Source organism: Hetaerina americana, unplaced genomic scaffold, assembly GCF_022747635.1.
Source record: "Hetaerina americana unplaced genomic scaffold, ioHetAmer1.1.p SCAF_5, whole genome shotgun sequence".
NCBI lineage: Eukaryota > Metazoa > Arthropoda > Insecta > Odonata > Calopterygidae > Hetaerina > Hetaerina americana.
In genome coordinates, this window is record NW_027287095.1 from 45,579,916 (window position 1) to 45,603,291 (window position 23,376).

Genomic DNA, 23,376 nt, shown 5'->3' on the forward strand with positions numbered 1-23,376 from the left:
GACTACAAATCCAGCGATTTTGATTGCAGATATAATGACCGCCACTCCTATCCAACTCCTGCCATCCTATATTTCGGTTTTCTTTCCAATTCGTGGTTGCAAACATCGGCGAGCACTCAGATATGTCACTTCTATTGTCAAATACATCCCCCTCATATCTCTGAAAATACATCCACATATTTCAAATGAGCTCTTCAGAAATGTGAATAATATTGTGCTGAATGCCATGGAAAAATAAACATGCAAAAATGGTCCCTACAAATTATACAAAACGCTTGATTTTCATCGGGTGGAAATTAGAATAAATGAAAAGTACTTCCGTTAATATAGTGATTCATTACTTCGAATCCTTTTCTATTGATTTACATTCATACGATTCCCAGTCCAGCAGAAATTATATCAATTGTTTGTCGAAGGTGTTCCGACGGTAAGGGCCATGCACAGCATGAAAGAAACCATCTCAAATTCAATGCTCGGGATCACAACATATTTGAAACATGACCTCTAACAAATTCAGATTTTATTGCTGTTACTATGGCACTCGAATAATTAGGGATACTGAATAAAGTTTAATGGAAAAGCTTTTAGTGTCTTTTAATTAAATTTACTAAGCCAAGTCAACTCAATCGTTTACCGATGCCACAAAAACGTAGATATAGTAGGTGTAATCTTTCGGTGCCGTTTTGACATTGAATACTACGGAGAAAATATAAGTTAAATGGGGATGAGAAAAAAATAATCTAAAGCAAATCTCTTGGGCCTTTTGGGATTTATGCTTCAAAATCATCGAATGAGACAAAATGAATTTAAAATGATTTTTCTCTTCTAGAAACAATGTTATATCGCCTTATTATTCATTAAAACCACATATCAAGGATGATACTAGACAGCTACCACACCAATATTGGAATTTTACCAAATAAAAGCACAACCGTATCTTGGCTATTTTATTTCCAGCCCGCCTCCCACTCCTAATGGAGCTTCTGTTAAATTTTGGTCACATTCCTTCTCTTCCTTTGGTAAAGAAAATATAACCATATTTCGCCTCATCAAGCACTAAGAATTCCATACTAAAATATTACATCGGTTTAAACAGAATAGAAATTGTTTGAATCGTACCACTTGGCCTTTTCTTCAGATTCTTCGTGCTGCCATATGATTCCTTCCTTCCCGATATTAGACATTCCATCTTCATTACCCCTTACCCTCAGACAACTTCAGTCGTAGCCTTCTTCAAAACTCCAGCCACACCCACGGATCATTCACTACCGCAATCCTTGCTGTTAGCCCTCTTTTTTTTACACTCCCTTCCTATCTCTCTTCCATTTAATTCAACGCGTGGTCATTCCAAAGTCCGTTCTTTTTATTCCTCGACCCCTCACGGAGCCCTGTTCTTTCACTCTTTCATTCTTCGCGTCCCTTCCAGCCATTGGCTACAACTCCCTACCTCTCTCCCCTCCCATCCTTCTTCCCCGGCGTCTCCTCCCTATTTTCACGATAAGCAGGAGGGAGAACGGCGCGCAATCCTAAATTATCTGCCGTTCAGGCCGTGGGCGCCTTCAGGACGAGGTTTTAGCATCCCTAACCGTAATTTTATAGCTCTCCATCCCCTTTTCCCTCCCTCACACTCATTCACCCACACCCCCCCCACTACAAACACACATACACACACGCAAAACCTCCCTGCCCCTCACACGACCGCTTTTGCTGCCGTTCGTGCCTGTCGTGGATCTCCACCCGCCCTCCATTATTTTTAAACCTTGAGCCACCCATCTCTCCCCCCACGTCCCTTCCCATCTCCCTTACAAACTTGAAGGTGTGCATAAAACGTTCGATGTGATGATATTAAGTCGATGCGTATTTTATCGAAACCTTATCGCTACGACTTAATCCAAAGTCCGGAATCTGCTTATTTTTTATTTACCACTTTCTTCCATCCCTTCCTCCTTGGGACTCTACGCCGTAATAATTCCCGGACACGGTTTCATTCTCTACTTTTAATCCTGATTAATGAGGTATACATCCTAGAAAAATACAAACGTTCCTCCGGCATAAATCTTGGCTGAACTTTTATAGAGCAGAAAAATTAGAAAGCAACACCGTTAACATGTGTTCTGGGAAAATTGCAAAGTGCAATAGATATCTCTGGTTTATGGCATAATAAAAAAATTGTTCTAGGTTTTTTTTATTAAATCCCATCTCGATGCTGAAACAAGAAAGCTTTCAGCAATTTCATGCTTCAAAAAAAGCAAATTTTGAGCAAATTCTTTAATTATTTCCGCTGAACGTTTTACTCCTGACTGGATTAACCTAAGAAGATTGTAAACTACGAAGTAAACGACAATTGAGAATTACTTTCCTGTTTTTGGGCGAGTCATAATTCATTACATTAGCAACACGATCCACTGATACAAAGATCAAAACAGTCATAACCACTTCCCACGACAAAACTCCCGACCATACATCCTTCTGCCATCCCACTTTCATTTCTTCGATATCTTCAGATTACCCCCCGCGACCACTTCCCCAAACAAGCCAATATCCGCTGAAAATTCCTCGAAAACTATTTCTTAATATAATGAAGGGCCGACATAAAAAAGTCTTCGGGAAAAAATTATGGGTCTTCCGTTGTTAGTAATTTGCGTCATTCCCGAGAGGGGTGCCGCCCTCGGCAAATCTCAGCGATAACAAATGGGCCTCGAGAGAATTTACGACGAGTGAGTGACGTCGCTAGGATTGTGAACTCCGGGTAGGAGGGGGGGGGTTTAGTGCGGTTCAGGACTCATTGGTAGAAGCGATGGAGGAATGGTTCCAGTCCAATGAGAGTGATTTGTACCCCAGCTTTCGAGTGTACAGTGCAATAAATACTTGAAATGCTGGTAGAATTTGTAGAACATGGTAAGGATGCACTGCCGAGTATTTAAGTGGTCGAGTAGATTGATACTTAAAAGTGTAAGATGTTCTTTCAAATTTCAGTAGAGTCATTTTTCATCATCAGTTGGTGCAATGAATCAGTAAATTCTTTCAAAGCATGGGACTAGAGATTTAATTGAGTATAACGGTTTTCATACCTTGAAGAGAAATAGGAATATTTACATGGGGTGGCTGAGTGGAATGGATCACCAGAGACATGCGTCCCATTTGCTTTCCCTGAAATACTCTTGAGTAAATCTGCTGTAGACATAGCAATGGAATGCGTCATTTTAAAGGATTTTCCTTCAAATTTTGTTTTCAGTTTTTAATTTCGACACGTCGTTTGAGTCCTTCAACCGCTTTCGCAAACCGAGCAGAATGTGTGCTATGGGCCGAGTGTAGTCAATAATAAATATTTTCAAAAAATTCAAGGCCTCACTTCAGGTGATTATCGTACCAATCGCCTAAGATAGGAAGCGGAAAATACTTGTTTGGAATTTTTTTTTCGTATTCGTCACGTTTTTACAACTTGGGTCCTATTCAGGAGCCAAGTTGTATCCTGGCCACACATCATTTCCCCCTCACCGTCAACGCAAACAGGTAAAAAAAAGGGACGAAATTAGGCTCTTTCGCCCTGCGTGTCGCTTTTATGAGCGGAAAATATGTTGTATGTCAGCAGGGTACGGAGTCGGAGGCCACGGATCTGGAAGGGGAACCCAAGGATGTCACCACTGCCGTCAGACAATGAACCTCCCAAACAACGGCATCACACTGCCACCACATCTACAGCTTCTTTCGCCTGTCACTCCATCGACCCCTTATAGCCCTAGAAAAACCTCCCATTGTTGTGGCCCCTCACATCCACTCCCCTCCCTCCCTTTGGACACTCCCATCCTTTTCTGAGGCTGTTGCTCCCCTCTTTAGAGCCCTTCCCTCCAACCGAACGAATCGCCGACCCTGGGGGTGAGTGTTCGAAATCGCTCGTCACTCAACAGAGCCAATTGATTCGTCACCCTGGGACGGGGGCTGCTTAACGCCTTTCCCTCCACATTGCACCCCACATCACCTTAGCCGCTCTCGCTCGCTCGTCCCTCAACAATATTCCCCATGTCTCCCCTCTTCCCGGCTCTGCCTTCCCAGAAGTGAGTCGAAAAAATAATGCGGTCGAATGCGGAATGTTTGTAGTTGATCGTGCTCGTGGAGTGGTAAGGGAAACAGGGGATAGTAAAAACCATGTCTGAAAATGAGGGAATAGAGTTGCGGTCCTTACGATGGCATGCCTATCGTAAACGGCTGTAAAGGTTTATGATACAATCGGAATTTTTCGTCGGAAAATAGGTAAGCTGAAAAATACTTCTAGGAGAAAGGGGAGGAATAGATATTTCTACCGTTCGCTGTAACGATTACGCACCTAAAACTATTTAGTATGCCAGCACCTTATCTGATATCCGAGTATTAATTGATCGAGTTAAAAAAATCTATGCGTATTGATATTACGCTCATTCATCACACATAGCTAATATGAAGGAGTTATTTAGCGCTTTTGGATTACAAAACAGAGTACAGTACGGCAAGAAATTTTAAGTACGGGCAGGATATACGACAACAGATTTTCAAAAGTTTCAATAGCGTGGCAAAAATTTGTTTACCCTCGTTGAAAGGTCAACGATACTCCGGGGATTATAAACATTCACGTGTGCGGGAATCGCAGGCTTGTACGGGCGGTGCGAGGCTCGCTACCGAAGAATTATCTCAGTTCTTAATTATTCATCCAGTAATACCGCCATTTTGATGAGCAAATATTTTACTATAGTTTATCTCAATTGATGTCGTTTAAAATCGCATTTGCACTAGCTGAATAAGGGTTACGTTTAATAATGTTTTATATAAACGATAATAAAAAGTCAATATAAGCCTGCCAACGAGTAATCGTAAAAAACAAGAGAAAGACATTAAATGAAGTCGCTCACTATTTAGGCCTTGCTGATTTTGCTTCTATACTTAGCGAAAAACACATCATTGGGAAACTGCCATTACTTCGATTAAAAATTACTTTGTGGAAGTTTAATTGACGTCCTTTCGATAACTTTTTATAGCTGTTTAATAACAATTATTGTGATCAGTCGTCTAAAAATGCCATAGTGTCAAATTTATATCATGCTCGATCTACACTTATTTTGATCTTAAACTAAGCACAATTATTTCTTCTTTGGCCATCTTAAGCGTAAAAAAGTTAATTCTCTACCGCCAAGACTACACTGACTTGGACACGAGGTGAGTCTCATTTACATACCCGTATTCTTCTCGGATCTTCCCCCCTCATTCCCCCACTGTTTGTCATTACGAGTAACGCCCTGCTAGGATATATCATATATAGTACGCTCACTCGCTAGCCCACTGGTCTGATAATAACGGCGCCGTGCTGGTTCTAGTACAATCTCTGTGTAATAAGGCTAGTGTTATATGTATCTCTTTACAGCCGTTCTCACCAATTCGACTTTATTGTCGCTTAACCACCTCCGAATGCACCATGTAACACCGAAAGCCAACTAACTAACGAGCCTTCCTGAATGCTGTAGCCAAGCGATGAATAGGCCTAGACGAGTGAAACAGATGAAACCCGCTCGTGTCGCCATCACAGCTGTAGCGGTAAGAAGACTTAAGGTCGTTTGAGTAATCCATGGACTTGCATTGCGGACAAATATTCACTAAAAACAGGAAGAAAACAGTACAATTTATTTCCAACAATAGGTAGGTATATTTTAGACCAGTGCTAAGTAACAGAAGACATACGTCTGACTTTGAACGCGTACCATCTAAATCTATATTTTGAACGCGTACCTTCTAAATCACCCTAGGGATGGGTCACTTCACGATCGTGTTATGTGCTTCAAAAATACGTTTTGGTGTAAGGTATAGAATGTCGTAAAAGTTTGCCCGAAGCGCACAATAGTTTCAAACCACACCAATGACAATGAATGAACCATTTATATAGACAACACGAGAAGGATAGATGTGACCTGTACCTGCGAATATAGTATATACATGCACAATTATATATATATATATATATATATATATATATATATATATATATATATATATATATATATATATATATGTGTGTGTGTGTGTGTGTGTGTGACGCATAATAACACTTGGACATCACGGCATTTCAGAAAGCCATGTCATGGAGTCTTGGCAACGTACTCTTAGATTTCACAAGGATATTATGTGATATTTAGACGGCCAGAAAGAATTAATGGGCGGGATGGGAAGGAAATTTGTCTAACTAACCGATCTTTTCTAGTACACACGCATTATTAATGTCGAAAGAAGTGTGAGCGATGAACACTTACAACATTGTTGTCTCTACCATTTAAGTAGGACTTTTGAAATTTATGGCGAAATTTTAAAACTTTCAACACCATTAGGACCTAGAAAATTTTCATCCAACTCTATTCCGCGACCAAAATGTTTGCTTGCAGCAAAATGTCCAAAAACTTACTATGATGTTAGAAATAAAAGATCTTGCCATAGTTTTTATTGAGTCACTAAATATAGGGTGTGAAATCAATTATATATTTTCTTTAGGGGACGAATATTGATCGCAGTTTTCTTCATTCTTCAGAGACCACTGCACGTAAATATTGATTTTCTAAGGAACTGAACAACAAGTGATATAAACTAGGTACTCACCTTCCACAAGTGACGTAAGTAGAGTAACATTCGCTGCCTTCCTGCGACCGGCAGGCAAATTGAGGCCTATTTTCTCCAACTTCTCCCTCAGTAACCGTCCGCCGTTTTTCGACTTCGCCCTTGAATAAAAAGAAGAGAAGACATTGCATTATAAATTAAAATTGACACCTGGGTGTATTTTGCTAAATTATGTGGATTTTATTAAACTGTTTCATAAATAAATTTAATGATATCTAAATATATCTAAACTTAAGTTACCAATTACGTACTTCATTGTCTGAACATAATGGAATAATATTATATGTTGCAGTAATGAAATATGTACGAGATCGTTGAAACGCTTCATTTTCATTGTTAAATAAGCTTTTTGGATATTGGAAAGAGGAATAATAGGGTTTATTTTATAAGAAAAGGCATTTTTAGCTGTGGGCATGCTTACAGTTTTTGGGTTATCCAAGCCGGCCCCGTGGAAGATGATATTTTGTTGGCCAAGGCCAACAAACCCCTTACACTAGGCCATAATAATCGATCGAATTTCAATTCTAAAACAATTTGATACGAAAATATATTTCTTTGAAAAATATTGCTACATTGTCACCGATGGCAGCTGTTGAAAATGTGTTTTCTATGCATTACCACCTATTGGTAATGCATTTCCTGGATGCGATCCAAATTTAACATTACTCCTGAATTTACATCCCTATGACTTGGCGGGGAAGTATTAATTGAAAGAAGAGTTAACACTGGAAATTAGTGGGGGGTAAAGCAATTGCATGGGCGCCGACCGAGGGAGAGAGCATGTCAAACTGGCGAGGCTGATTTCAGAATCAGTCTTGATTTACGTTTAGTCGTGATCGGAAATCCTATTCCTAAAGTTCGCTTATCTTTCATTAGGGTTGATTCCGACCTCAACACCTTATGCATCCAAATTACTTCTCTCGAGAGCAGGGAAAGTTGTGTGAGGAATACGGGTTGAAGGTACGGAAATACGAACTATGGTGTTAAGGAGAGTGGGCAGGCAAGGAAGATAATAAAACGCCGCCACAGCGGCAGCAAATATATTCCTATGAAAGGAGTGAAACACGTTAGTTTTTCGACACATTAGTTAAAGATCCATGCTTAGATTAGGAGCAGAGATAATCTCAGCATATTTTCGATAAAATTAAATTATCCTAATGAAAGTGGCGTTTAGTGTCTATTAACCCGCACTAAAACATATTATAGCTCTGAGTACATGGCTAAAAAGTAGTGAGAGATTACAAATGGGTTGGAATATTACGAAACTAACACTAATGCAAAACTTCTTGGGTCACAAACAATTATTTTAATTGATAAATAAAAATTATTATACATTTTTTACGGCTTAAGGAGCTTGTCATAATTTTTACATAGTTTTAGGCCTTTAGGCCTGACCTTAATTTGATTATAGAATCTATAATGATTGAGAAAATAGTAAATTTTGCATTATTATGCTAATGAAACAATTATTTTAAATTTTATCTACGCAATGAAATTTACATGATGGAATTGAGTTTTGTCTAACCGTAATGTTTTCCTAAGATGTTTGGAAACTGGAGAAAGTGGTAATCTTAAAGAAATAACAGAGAAGTTGAGTTTGAAATGTGATCGTTGGAAGATGGAAAAATAGAAATGGATTCCTCTCAAAGGAGGATGAAGGAGAGAAGGGGGAAGAAAGAATCGTTGCAATGAATCGAGTTTGGGAGGCTGTTAGGACCGAGGAGGAAATGCGAGATAAAGGCAGATAGATACGAGCAGTGGAGATTTTATCGGACGACCTCTTTCAACCTTATCGCTCGCCTCCTATTTAGATTTAGGAGCATTGATCGATGATAATGACTGATGGATGGTGCGCTTAAATGACCCGCAGCCTGCGAGGAATTTGAACCGGAGATGAATTTTTAGGGCCGCTATCCCACCTGTTTGAAGAGGCGAGTCATAGCCATTGCCTCACAAAAAGATCCCGGACATTGCCGAAGAATCGGAAAGAAAACGGTTCATGATACACCCAAAGATGACTCGATTAACGCTGAAAAAGTTTTATGCTCAACTAAAAATAAAGCAATTAAAAAGTATAACACTACATTTTCTATGACTTTCAGATAGGTGTCCACGGACGTAAATAGTGAAATCTTTTGTTACCATACCAAATACCCTATTTTAATGAAATAAACTATGCAGTCTTTTAATAGGATGATTGCTCACTTTGCCAACGAAAGTTGAAGAAAAATGGGCTAAGTACCAATTATTAATATTGATACAGATTTTAAACCAGTTGTTCCAGTCACCAGTGTCACCAGTGTCCACCACCACCAGTTTAAACCAGTGTCCAATCACTAATTGATGTAACACTAAGTGACATTAATTACTTCATTCTCATTTTCATAGGCACTACGTATTTATAATAATCAAAAAATGATTTAAAATTTTTATGAGCATGGTGGTTTATTTCCTAAGTGCCCCATCGTGTGTGTGCATATATGTATATATATACACACACATATATATATACACTTATAAATATTCATTAAAGAAAATAAATAAATAAATAAATAAATAAATATATATATATATACACACACATATTCAAACACACACACGATAGGGAAATAAAGTAGGAAATAAACCACTATGCTCATAAAAACTTCTTATCGTAAATTGTATTGATTATAATGTCTGTTTGTGTGTCCGTATGTATATACACACGCTATTCAAAATTATTTTACACTGGTCATGTGAGTCATTTAAATGGAAAAAGTCATGAACATCTAAGTCAAGTAGGCATCAGTGAAAGTACTCTTAACAGAGAAATAAGGATGTAACTGGAGTGAGAACTAAAACGTGAGATGGAGAGGGGCGATGGCGAAATGGGGAATGGAAAAGGAAATTGGCGAGAGGATGGGGGGGGGAAGGGGGGGACGAGTGCAGAGGCCACGAGAGATCGTATCGTTTGAAGAATGAAAGCGATGGTACGACTAATGCACGGACAATGAGACCACCACATTTGGGTACACCTTTACTGTCAACATAAATTCTTTGTTGAATGAATCCGTGCCATGTGCTGCATAGGGGTAACCGAAACAAAGGAGTTACTAATAACTGCTCCCTCTTCATCCCACTAGTCACAGCCATTTGTATCAAGTGATGGGACCAGATCAGGATGCGCATCGTGCATGAGACTGAAGAAAGTTGATTCTTCAGGGATACTCCGCCTTTCGAATGCTGTACGCGCGAACTGGTAAATTTACAACATTACAGCACCATCCTCTTTCGTTCGGAATGCTATAAAAGGCACAGTCTTACATGTCCGGCATAATTTATTTTTCAGTTTTCAATATGATTGGAAATGAAGCGTACGATTTCCGCTGGCAGGCTGGCTGCGATTGAACGATCATGTTAGTCGTAATGCTGTTACCATCATGTAAATGAAAATAGGAGCTCACGGTAAGAATACAAAATAATTTCTCTACACCGAAATTGAAATGTAGTGAATACAAAAGTAAATAATAACATAAATTAAGCGATGAAAATAAAACTCCCTGCCTCGTGAATATGCCACGAATTGTATTAATTCATTTGTGAGGTACAAAGATTTAATAAAGAGATATTATTTTACATGCGAGCCCCTCGTACGAATTCATTATTTACATTCGTAAAATTTAATTTCATGACATTTTTTTTTTAACTTTGCGATTCGAATTGCCTCTCGTTTACAGAATATCAAGATTCTAAAGTTTGAAATAATGGTGGAAACAGCAAATCCCGTGGCATTAATCACCATGTGAAATTGTTCCTAGGTAAAATTTTATTCCAAATGGTAAATATCTCAATCTATTTCCTCTCATCTACTTAATTACATGAATCATTTGGTTGTGAACATGAAGATTTATAATCAGCCATAATTCACGAGCGATAGTATGGAAAAAAGGGACAAGATTATCTGGGAAATGATGGCGAACACAGTAGAGTGATGAATGTGACACGGGTAAATTTGATGACGGGGAATTTTTCAAGTGAATACCCAAATGCTTATATCACGGCGGAGGTATTAGATCCTCCTCAACAATGAAGATCAAAATCGTCACCGGCTATACAAACAGAAGCCTTTCGAAAAATCCCACAGTTAACTACATAACAACCTTATCTTTTAAGAGTCGCCGTCTTCTAATTGAGACGTATTACCGGATTCGGGGTGATTTCCCACCAAACTTCACCACCTGTAGATATTTATCCCGCCTCCGACAACAATTAATAATTCCCCCTTTTAACTCACAAATTAAGATGCGAGCCACGTCGAAACACCTGTTCCCACCGCTTGCCGCGGGAATTAATGCGAGTGTCACCTTAATGATCAATTTATTCATCCCCCTCCTCACGTGGGCTATTCGAATCTATCACCCATGAGAGGGAAAGGAATTAAGCGTAAACGGGGGAGTGGCGAGACGAGGGGGATTAAAGATGGAGCGTGGGAGGGGGGTAGCGGGAGCAAAGGTGGACAAAGTAAAAGGTGGCGGGGTCGATGGGGGGAGTTCGGGAGAGTGGGGGCACCATCATAGGGTCTGGGGAAGAGGAGGCGCTGGTAATGCCTACGGTGTCTCTGCGGTTAGGGGCTTGCGGGGGCCCTTGCGCGCGGCGTGAGATACGTGCCCGTGGCGTGGTTAGGAGGGAGGTTGGCGGAGGAGCCTGAGGGGTGAGAGGCAAGGAAATGGGATATCTAGGGAAAAAATGGATGAGGACAGCCTGGTACAGTAAAAAGCGGAGGATGAATATCGGAGAAGAGAGAGGAGGGTCACTTTTCAGGGTCCCTTGGAAAGAAAAGAAAACCTATTTAACGATTCAAAGTTCATCTTCAAGTACAGGACCTATTTTGCGGATTTAAAGGTGAATCATGCTTCATTACATAGCCTCAAAATGGAAATTATATAATTATGCAAACTGATTTCGATCATGGTCGCTCCTACGGTCGGGGTCATATTTAACAGCGAAATAACAACTCATACAAAAAAAAATATACACCCAATTTGGGACTTATGTCCCTGGCCTTGTAGTTGCCAGGCCATTCTGATAGCTGTTTGGCTCTCGCAGCAGCTATATATATATATATATATATTCTTCACAATAACAAATATGCATAATGAATAGCAAGGCCCTTGGTAAACAGGCAATTACAATGAATACTTTATAAATATGAAACTAAAATTGTAAATCAATCACTCCTTAGTACTTAGACGGAATATTCAACTGTCAACTTGTCTGAACTTGTAATTATTTGTAAATATTTTCCAGTCAGCAGCTGCAGAATTTAAAATACATTTGGATCATTGGCTTCGGGTGATGTTTGAGTGTGAATAAATGTGAATGGTTGAACGGTGAAAAGTGAACACGGTTGAGAGCAGAGGCATACGGAGAGGTGGCATTCAGAAAAGCATAAGATAAAAGGAGAACTGGACAAGGAGGCGAACAACAGAAGAGGAAGAAATGGAGATTGAACGGTCATCTAAAAGATAGCAAATTATTGACCAAAAACTGAAAGAGAGTAAGATAAAATACTGGTATTATGAGAGAAAAGTAATGCATAAAAGCATAGGAAAATAATGAAAATGGAATGTGGATAAGGAAAAACAATTATGAACCAGGAGATGTAAGCATGACGCTCGCGTGAAGCTAAATGATGAAACACGAGTGGAGGAAATACCATCTTTAGAGCATTGACCATCATATCAGTTAGGGGTAATAAAAAGGACACGCGACGGCTTCCTCCTCTCGACATCCAATCTCAAGAGAAAGCATACTCAAAATATTTTACTAACATTAAAAAAATGACCTTTTTTGCCGACATTATTCTCATAGGGAATAATGAAAAACTTTTCCCGCAACAAACACATTTTTTAGAAAATCGTTCCAGTGAGCATTAAATGGATTCGTACACTCAGCACTTTTCATTAAGTGGAGAAGGAGAATTTCAAGTGGAACGAGAAAAATCTGGCACTGAATGCATTCCCGTTGACGAGACGGGGTTTCAATAGGTAGCCCAATAGAGTATCAACCAGTAGAACTGTGGGTTCACCACCGTTGAAAGTTTTACGCCCTCTTCCAGATACATCGACAACAGTGCATTCGAGAGATAAAATCTTCGTCACCACCGAGGGATTCGAAGCCCTGCCCTAACGGGAGGCAAAACCGCGTTCTAGAGATGCTTCTATGCCGTTTCTCGGGGGGTAAGAGAACGGGGAGTGAAGAGGAAAGGGAGAGAGAGAGTGGTCGAGACGGGGAGGGGTGAGGTGGACGAGGCGAAACAAGAAGATGTACTGCGGGGACCGCCGCGACCAGCCAGATCTCCACCCTTCGCAGTAATGAGGCGAGCTAAAGGGAACAGGAGGAGAGTGAAGGAGAGAAAGGGGAGAGAATTTAGAGGAGGGGATGCATGAGCGAGCTTGGAAAGCTTTCTCTCCTACGGAGGACACTGTTCCTCTCTGGGTTCTCCAACCCCTGGATGGACTTTCACGCCTCCTCCTCCTCCTTCCGCCCCCGCAACTGTAAATCTGCCTCCACCCTACCTCCATGGTGTCCATCCCCCGCTCGTCCTTTTTTTCGGCCCCCGTATCGCATTAGCAAAACATCAAGTGCTCCTCCACCACTGCCTCACCCCTCTTCCTACTTCCTACCACCACCGAACCCTTCTCGACCGTACTTCCATCTTCCCCCGACCCCATAAACACGCCCATCCACATACGTCTGTCCCTTCCTACTTATCGCCGTCGTATCTAGGACTGCGACTATGATTTCCTATGGGGTAGGGTTTGGAAAATGGAATAAGTTTGACGATTACATTGAATTTAATAAAGCATCCGAAATGCTTGCGAGCAACCGGATTCGTAATTCTACATTCAAATGGACATCTGCGCTAAAAAAATTGGCACACGAAGGAAAAATTATGATAGTTTTTGAAAAAATAGAGCAATCACCGTTGAATAGTCAAGATCGGAATAAAGTTGACTTCGATATGCAATCTTTCGAGACAATACGATGCGCACGCATTAACTTAAACCTAACTCTCATTTCTCTGGGATTGTGACTTAAAATAATTCAATATTCACCCAAGGCATTGCATAGAAAATAGTCAGCTTCCAACCTCAAAAATGATATTCGTTCGCTGGAATAATTAAAAAGCTCATTTTGCAATTCTTCAATCAATCAAAAGCCTAGATTTACCGCTATGCAGTGGTGCGACCTTCACCCATATCGATTGACATCAAAGAACGACTCCTTGGGAGCTCAAGTTGTTCTAACACCCCAGGAGAGAAAGGAAACTTACAATTGTTCCAGGCATTTTGTCTATTCATTACACTTTCCCAAGAAGTGAGGTCATATGTGGTGACTTTTCACTCACTCCGAACAATCCACTCATTTATGATGAAAAAGTAAAGAATCTGGAAGGGAGGTCTGAATTGTCGGGAAGCAATCATATCATTAAAAACACTGGAAACTTTGATGGGCGATGCACGTGTGCAAGCGTCCCTCAGTGCCGTCGTCTCGAGTAGTGTGGCGACGGCGTCGTCGAAGCACCACCCGCCAACTTGTTAGCTGCTGCCAAGCTGCACTCCGTGCCCACTTAAAGCACACCACCCACTTCGGAAGTCATAATGATTTTACTCCGACAACTTGGCCCGCTCCGCATCACCAGGGAGAAGGAGATCATGGTTTCGCGGCAGTCGAGATAATTCCGATACGGGGCGCTAAGGGTCTCAGGGGGAGGGGGGCGTCGAGCGAGAGGAGTGGAAAGGGGATCGGGAAGGAAAATGGGGTGGAAAGGGGAGAAACTAGATCTGAAAGAGCAGAGGAGAGAAGAGGACAAAGGAAAAGGGGAGTTTAGGAGGGGTCGTACGAGGACGATATCGAGAGGACGGGGTGTGGGTGTGAGAGGCTTTAAAATGTTGGAGCGAGAGACGATTAGCATAGTCAGCTCAGAAAGGGGGAAAAGGCGCCGTCATCAAGGGTTCGTGAGGGACGGACGGGGAGGGAAGGTCGGGGGGAGAGGACTTCGTCTTCCGCAGGACACATTAGAGGTTCCGTGTGGGGGAAAAGGGCGGAGGAGATGGTTTGAGATACAGCTTTGCTTGGAGGGCGAGAGGACGGGAGGCAGGCAAATGAGGGAGCGGGAATGCAGGACGGGGTCCCGACACGGGACAGGATTGCGTTGAGTGTGGGAGAGAAGACCGTAGAAATCAATGTGATTCGTGGAAGGGATGACAATTAATGGACGGGGAGGCAAGAAAGTTTAGCGTACCAGTGTAGTCCACTAACAAGGCACTAGGGTGGAGAGCATTAAAAGAGAGCAGTGTTGAGAACAGGAGGGGGGGGGGCGAGCAAAGGGATAAGGAAATTATTCAAATTATCGATAGGTGATTTACTTATTCATTCTTGCATCAATTTAAGAATTTGAAGTTTATGGTGATTCATCTTTTTGTGTATTAATTCTCCTGTTTACGGATTGCTTGATTTGTACGTTGAAATAAGAGCTTTTGTTTTTCTCTTCAAAAATTAATTTTTTAGTTACTCTTGAATTCCGCTGCACCTTTTGCCTTACTTAAAAATAAACATAGTCTTACTTAAAACTCTCCATTCCGATTAGGCGAAAGTAAGACTTCACAAATTTATTCACATGCATATACTCGCAAATTATATAAAAATACAATTAAAAATAAATATCATCTAACATTTTTTTTAACTCTAGTTTATACTGTGCAAAAGTTAGAATCACTCCATGGATACATTCCATTTCGACAATTCAGTTTAAAAAAAAACCTTAAACGTAGTTATTAACCTGAAGGACGGTTTGGTAGGTGATGGTAGAGTTCACCCAGTACTTAGCCTAACGGCGTGTGAAATTCACAACTCACGGTAGGTGAGCCAGATCCCTTCCCAGTGCCACTTGTCAATGGTCCAGAAAAGAAATCTGAAATATGAGTGTATCAGCCAACGTTTAACTTCCTACCCAAGGAAATTACCAGATATATGTATTTGCAATGTACATATCTGTATTGAGTATCATATGTCAAAAATATTTTACTTAAAGCGGTCTAAAGGGAAAATTATCTTGGATGTAATTATTAGTAAAACAGGGAATTCAAAAATTTTCGGCTGATGGAAAATACATGCAAGCATAATCATAGTTACGTAAAGGTATGCTAGCCATAAAAATAAGTAAACGAAGAAAGGCTCGTAATTCAGGAATCGTAAAAACGGATAAGCGGCAATGACGCTTGACTTAAAATTGAGAAATAATGTAATTTACAAATTACACATGTTCTTGGCGATTATTCAACAAAAGAGGGCGCAAATTAAAAATATAGAATTGGAATATAGAAGATATTTATTCAACTTGATGTCTATTCAAGAATGACGTGATGAGAGTGAAGCAAAAGCCGTCCAATGTTTTTAAGGAAACCGGCAGAGTTATCAATTGATATTCTTAACTTAAGGCAAGGAAAAAGTAATGTCGTTTAAAGGTAAAACGAACTGAGTAATTGGATTTTTAAGTTAGGCTTAAGTGTGCTTTCATTTCATCTTTGTAAAACTCTCTATTTTCATGGATGAAATCACTTTGCCTGATATAATTTATAATGATGTTACCTACGCGAGGTTAAAGGTGTGAAACCTATTTTAGGGCAAATAATTTGTAGATACATAACATTAAATCATCGATACCAGGCATATTTTTAGTATCGCGAACATTTTTATTCAAAATGTTGATATTGCTTGAGACATTTTTGTGAAGCATGCTGTAATTAGAGAAACCCTGAGTCCTAAAAAATCATTAAACTATAAGATAATACATTACATTATGCAGGTTAAAAATCTTGGAAAATACCGGCTACCTTTTATCTAATATGTAATGTGACAATCATTATAATCGGTCTCTTACATACTCAGCGATTCTCCAAAAAAAAATAACGGTCGACGTATAACCACAAGGTGAAAAAATATATCGTGGTGAAGACGAGCGCTTACACCTGCAGTTTAAATCCCAAAAGCTTAAAGAAAGGCCGCCGACGATAACTATAAAAATTGATTGGAATGGAGAAGGAATCTGGCCTGGAAAGAAATGTTTCTGAGATGGGCGCAAGTGGTTAGGTTGACGTGGAAGGTAGGGAGCATGTGGTCAGAGGAGGGGATGAAGGGGAAAGACGAGTGAATGGGGGGGGGAGAGAGAGAAAGAGAGAGAGAGACGCGTATGGAATTGAGTTGTCGACTTCGGAAACTTGTTGCGCCGAGTGGAGAACGGCGCTAAATGAGGGATGATGGGTGTGGTTATCGGAGCGTAAGGACGGGAGTGGGATAAAGAATACGGCAGAACCAACGCTGAAAAGAATCAGGCGGAACTAAGGGGAGGGGAGACGGAAGAGACTAACAAATCGGGAAGCTATAGATGGGTTAATGTTGGCTTTACACGGATTGGGGGCACTGGAATGATCATAGTCTTTGATGGATTTGAGGAGGGTGTAAGAGGGACTTGGATGGGAGCCGAAAAAATAGTTTAGAGAAGTCTTCTCGGCGCTGTCCAATTCGGCGATGCATCAGCAGCCGCGCGATGATTCATCATTAGTTTTCACTGTTAAAAATCCAATCCCGGAGCAATCTATCAGCTCAGTTGCTTACACAATGGGCTGCACGAAGTAACCATAAATAATTTTGCAAGTAGAAGAAAGAAAACCCAAGCCAAGTTTGAAAGGATTTTCACCTCTTCGCGTGAATTTTGATTCGTTTTGTTACACTCCAGAAACGATGAAGTCTTGTGGTAATGACAACAGTTACAGCCATTTTATGTATGCGTGTATATATACATATTATATATATATATATATAAATATACATAAATTTGTGTGCAGATGATTTCGTCGAAGTAACACGGAAGTGTTGAATAAAAAACTTGGACAGCAACAAACAATATAAGAACATATAAAAAATGTATACATCTCGTATATATATATATATATATATATATATATATATATAAGTTTAACAAGTTGTATGGATATCCAACATGCTGTGGGCTGATGATTTACTCTAAAATAGAAAAAAAGTATTGCTTTATCATAAATGTTCAAAAGGGTTTCATACGACTGAATCAACGTTTCATAATTTTTGAATTTTGTTTTAAGATAATGAAATGTTAACGGATGCCCTATAACCCACATGGGGATGAGTTTATCTTCATATGAATGAAAATGTTATCTCTCAAAAAAAAAAGTTTTGTGACTAGAAGCGGGAGCCGAGAATGATTAAATAAATCAGAAGGCCAATGCATAAATGGCCAAATTAAAAGCTACCATGCATATGTATATATATTTACGTAATAAATTGAACCATTGGATAAGACGTAATAAAATTAGAGATTCAGGTCAATGCTGGACAAAAATTAAAATTTTTTTATTTTTTTTGTTGTCTCGCGGGCGGTACTTGCTCTAAGAGCAAGCGAGGACCTATGAGGGGAATGAAATTCACGTTGGTCGACGTGCGGGTTTAGAAGCGGTCAGTTGGAATGGGCGAACGATGGAGGTTAAGGAGAGGAAGGGGCCGAAGAGTGGAGGGCTCGAATGATAAGTCGACACAGGGATTGATTTATGATCTTCCTTCGAGTCCGTCCCTCTTTCTTTGTTTGCTCTTTGGATCCAACTCTTTCTCTCTCTCTCTTTCTCCCTCTTTATTTCACTATCCCTCTTTCACTCCCACTTCATCTTTCATCCTTTTGTGGCGTGAACAAGAGCGGTTTGTGACATAGCACACGAGGGGGTAAGGTGATTAAACTCATACGATTAACTCGTATTTAAATGCATTTCCACAATGCTCTAAACTTGGGCTTTATCTGAAGCTCAATAATTTTAATCCACTTCATGATGGGTGACCTGAAGGATGGTAAGATGAAATTGAAATCCCCGTTCTTTCTGTAAATACTTCAAAATATCAAAATCTGAAATCTCAAGTGCATTGATAATAAGTATTGACTTCGCTTGAAAGTGGGCTCGCTGAAGTAAAATTAGCAAGAGGTAGGAGTATTTGAAGAAATTCAACGTAGCTCTTGGCAAATGTTGTAAAAATTGATTACTTTGATTGTATAAACTGGCGAAAAAGATGAAATACAGTGCATTTTATGAATATGAATGCTAGAATAAGAAAAAAACCGCCTGTATGTTTCTCGAAGAAGGAAAAGTTACACGGATGACCGAGATGGCTTTGGAGACGTAAAGAGACAAAAGACCCATCGAAATAAAACGAGTATTCGAGGAATTTCTTTATTAATTGCCACAAGAGATGAAAAGAAGGTCATTCAAAAGTTCTCTCCCTTACTCTTGGAATGAAGTGGCAGCATAATGAGAAATGCTTTCGAATGCGAACTGGGAAATGAGCGTTCAAATGAGCAGTGATTGATTGCCTCGTGTTGGGAGGTCGCTCGCCTGCACGGAATGCGTCATCGTGAGAAGACGAGAGTGCGCTACAAAAGGGATGTCACAAGGACTGAGGGTGAGAGGGGGACCGAAGGGAGGGCTTGCTCGACCAAGAGCATGAAGGAACGAAGGATGGCGGGAAGTAAGGGAATGAAGGATGAAGAGGAGTCGAAACTTTGAATTGAAGGCGGAGGAGAATGATGATAGGTGGGAAAAGAGGGACGGCGAAGGATGAGGGTGCTAAATTCAGGGGCTTGAGATTGGGAGGACCCCAAATTGCGAACATTGGCACGCGGAAATGAAGAGCTTCTAGACATGGTAGCTTAAAAATGCGAGGGAGGCAAAATTGAGTGGGATCGTCTGACACAGTGACAGGTGCGCATGGACAAAGAATTTCATTTATATCGAACTGTAGATCATCAGACCTCACGAATACCACAACTCTCACCGTCATTCCCGGGAGGACAAGCATGCGAAAGGATAAGAGTGAATACGCAACAAAGCCATAAAGCTAAGGGAAGTAACTAACGCATTATAGAGTAAGGGTTTCCACTGAATATGCGAATATGACAATAATTTATTTTCGTTCTTGAGAAAAAACGTAGGAAGTGAATTTTTTTTGTAAATTCGCTAATTTTCACTAGATGAAGAAAACTTGCAGAAATATTACGGCAAAAATGTAAAATATGAGCAGAGAGTTACAGCTTATTTCATCAGTCATGTGAAAAACCACTTCAATAAGAAAAAACACCTAATAGAACATGTGGCATAGCATACTGTCACTTCGACTCCTCAAGTGGTTTGAGGAGAATAGGTATGTATTCCACAGGAAGCATATATATTTGTGATCTTCCATTTGGAGAATCTCATAAACAATCAAGCTTCCCATGCAAAGAGTCTGTGGTGTTTATAAACTATGACTATCTTGAAGGTCGTCAGATGTTGCGCTTGTCTCTGTTCCCAGCTTTCCACAACCTGCACCAAAACTTTCCGATATCACGTAACCTGACCAGCCATGCTGGAACAAAGGAATGGAAGGCAGTTCACGAATGTGAAGGATATTGCTAAGGAGAGGGGAAACGTGATTGGGATGAGAATTGGATGGGAAGTATAGAAGCGGAACTCTCGCCACTGGAAGCCACGGATCCACGGACTCGAAGGGGTCGGAGAGAGAAGCATCTTCCTCGCTTGCGTGGGAGAGAATCATGGCGAGAGAGAGAGAGAGCAAGCCCCTTTCGTGCACTCGTCCTTCCGCACGAAGAAACAAGCCCCCTACCCCCCCAGCAGCACTTCGTTAAGAAACACAAGACACTTTACCGAAGCGAGAGACGCCGCGTCCACCGATGGATCTCTGAGGTGTAACATCCCATTGAGCGCCCAGCCTTGAGTTACGCTCACGATTTAAATCCGACGGAAAACATTTTAATCTTCATTTGCGGGAGACGCTGCGAATTTCTACGGAGAGGTCGATGCTTCTTGCACCAAAACAAAAGTGTTTACGTGCATTTTTTCGCGGTGCTCTTGCTTGCCGCACATGGTTGTATTTATTCAGCTAGTTAAGAACTACTCGAGAAAAGGGATTTGTGATCATTCCTCTGTACATATTTGTTGGTGGAATCAAATTGATGAGTAAAGCTGCTGAAAGGGCTTTTGTTGAGAGAATGACTAAAACATAGCGTGGGGAACCTTTTTAAAAGTGTGGTAGGAGGTCATGTAAACTAACTTCCGCTTTGCCGTTGAAAATATTTTTCATAAGTGCAAACTTGGCTTACAAAAATAACCTCTCCGATGAAAATCATTGCAATCATTTGGGAGAAGTGACTAGTGGCAACCAATAAATTGTTGGTGAAGTAAATTGAAAGAGAGGAAACATGAGTAACACATTTATGGGCCAAGAAGTTTTGAAATAATGTTACAGAAATGAGTACTACGCTTACTCACGAAGTTGAAATTCGCTAAGTAAGAACTCTAAAAGAGTGACTCGGTATATGTATGCAGCGAAGTAATTGATTTTTAGTAAAAACCTGAATCGCTGCTCTTCTACCTCAAGGCAATGGATATAGCATTTTAATAGCGATGAAAACCAATCCCTAATCTGTAAAGCGATGCAGAAATCCAATTTATCTGTATATGAGGATTGTGGCCACCAACACACTTTTTCACGGACCGACAAATGGTTATAAATACTCAACAGTTTTAAGAGTTAGTCTTTAAAGAATAATATTTCTATCGTCCTCGGATGCGTTAAAAACGAATAAGGGACTCTGATTCATTAATCACATTAATATGCGACGTTCTGAACTAATACTCCTTCATTTATACTTGTTGAATTAACAGTAAGTAGGGCGGAGAAAACGCTTTGCTATCTGAATCTAAGCTGTTTAGATATACGCGCCCCACGAATGGACCCAAGGCATGAAAGGCAACCCAAACACACTCATTTTGATGTTAATGATGAGGGCTTCGGGGAAACAAGATCTCTATTCACGTTAGGTTTGACAGCGACAGCGGCGACGCTGACATTATTAAGGGTAGAGCGGCGAGGGTCGAGATGAGAGGCGTGGGATGGGGAGGGGGAGAGATGGAGTAATGTGCCATGTCGGGAGAGTTTAAGGGTGAGAAGGGGCGGAGGAGATATGCAGATCAGTAACGGGAGAACGAGTGGGGGATAAGAATAGGGGGAACCTGGAGAGGGAGGAGGATAAGGGTCACACTGGAAGGGAAAACTACTTTTATGCCTCGAACACGCCAATCAACTCCTTCCGAGACGCGATGATGAATGGGTTATGAGCGGAGGTAGACCGCTACGTCTTTCTCTTGCCTGCGCGTCCACTGTTTGTCCATACGTCAGATGGAGAGAGAAGAAACTTCTGATGGGAGGGGCGAAGTTAAAGCAGGAGGAGGAGGAGTCGAGCAGATGGGGCGGGGTCTCAGAGCACGAATATCATTTGGACAAACGAAAGGGAACGATTCGGTTGTTGCTCGCTTAATGATCATGAAGAATTGTGCGCATTTAATCGTCACGAACAATATCTGTGAAGGAAGCTCAGCAAACTCGGCTGGTAATCAGAAGAAGTCCAGTAGATATATTTATATATAGATTTTATGAAGGTTATTGACTTGCCAACAGTTTTTATTGAATCATGGGTCCACTGAAAATATTTTACCTGATAGTTAAATGGTAGTATCGACTTTCTACGTAATGACGGTACTCTACGGAGGAGGAAGTGTTTATCTCTTACGATCGTTAAGGGGACACACAATGGAGAGGGGAAGTTAGCAGATGGTGAGGGTGCACATTGAAGTAATAAATTTCTTCAAAAGGAAAATCTATTTCATTTATCTTAATCGCCATTACTCGACAAGAGTAGTTAGGCATTACTATGCCACCAGTTGCAGGCGTGAGATAGCAGTTACCGCCTCCTGTTTTAGGGTAGCGGATTGGCGTTATTTTCCCAAATCCTGGTAACATTGGAATACAAACTCATGGATAAAAGGTCTTTACCAGTAAAACCCCTATGAATCGCATAAAATAATTGGAAAGAAAAATATCATAAATTTGTAGAGAAACGTCGCGTGCCTACAGTATATTCAGATGCCGCGCGGTTTGATCTGGACCTGAGCCGGATGCTTATAAAAGTCTCTTATAGCTGTAATTTATTCAACAATATTATCGCTATCAATTCAAAGGCAACATTTTCAGCGTCATGGAATAAATCTCAAATCATGGGGAAAATGTGAAATAAGAAGAGCATACGTAGGGAAAAAATCTGGATATTTTGAAGGAAGTGTAGCGGGAGAATTGTTGAAGACTTAGTATCACAATGGGGAAGGAAAAGGAGAAAAGCGCAGGCTGATGGTCAGACTGGAGGGGAAGTTTAAGACAGTCGTGAGGTTAGAAGGGCGTGTTTTGATTGGAAAATTCCTCCACTGTTGCTGCAATCAGATCGGGTTGGATCATCTTGAAGCGTCGCGTGCAAATGATCTCCAAAGTACCCGCGTGGGTGGCAACGCACGCGACGTTTCGTGCCAATGATTAAGGGTATCAGAACGATCTGCATGATTCTGCGTTGTCATCTATTACGCCAAATCCGCGTATGAATTTCCTGCTCTTCCATGCCCGAAACGATTTAACCTAAAATTAAATATTTGAGACTCCTTATTGTGTAGGTATGTCCCGTAGTAGTGAAAAGCTAATAGAGAGACAGAAAATAAGTAATCAATAGTGGATAGGTATTGAAAAAAACTAAAACAGATATTTAAAATAACTATTTCGGAGATGTGACTTTAAAATAGCCTT

The 23,376-nt window shown here is 40.6% G+C and overlaps 1 protein-coding gene across 1 annotated transcript in view; it reads right to left on the bottom strand.

Annotated features, from left to right (window-relative positions):
* TfAP-2 (transcription factor AP-2) overlaps positions 1-23,376 on the bottom strand; it is a 113,614-nt gene that overhangs the window by 45,649 nt on the left and 44,589 nt on the right. The window contains exon 2 of the mRNA XM_071591896.1: positions 6,613-6,731. Within this exon, the coding sequence (XP_071447997.1) occupies positions 6,613-6,731 (119 nt within the window). The remainder of the gene's footprint in view (positions 1-6,612; positions 6,732-23,376) is intronic.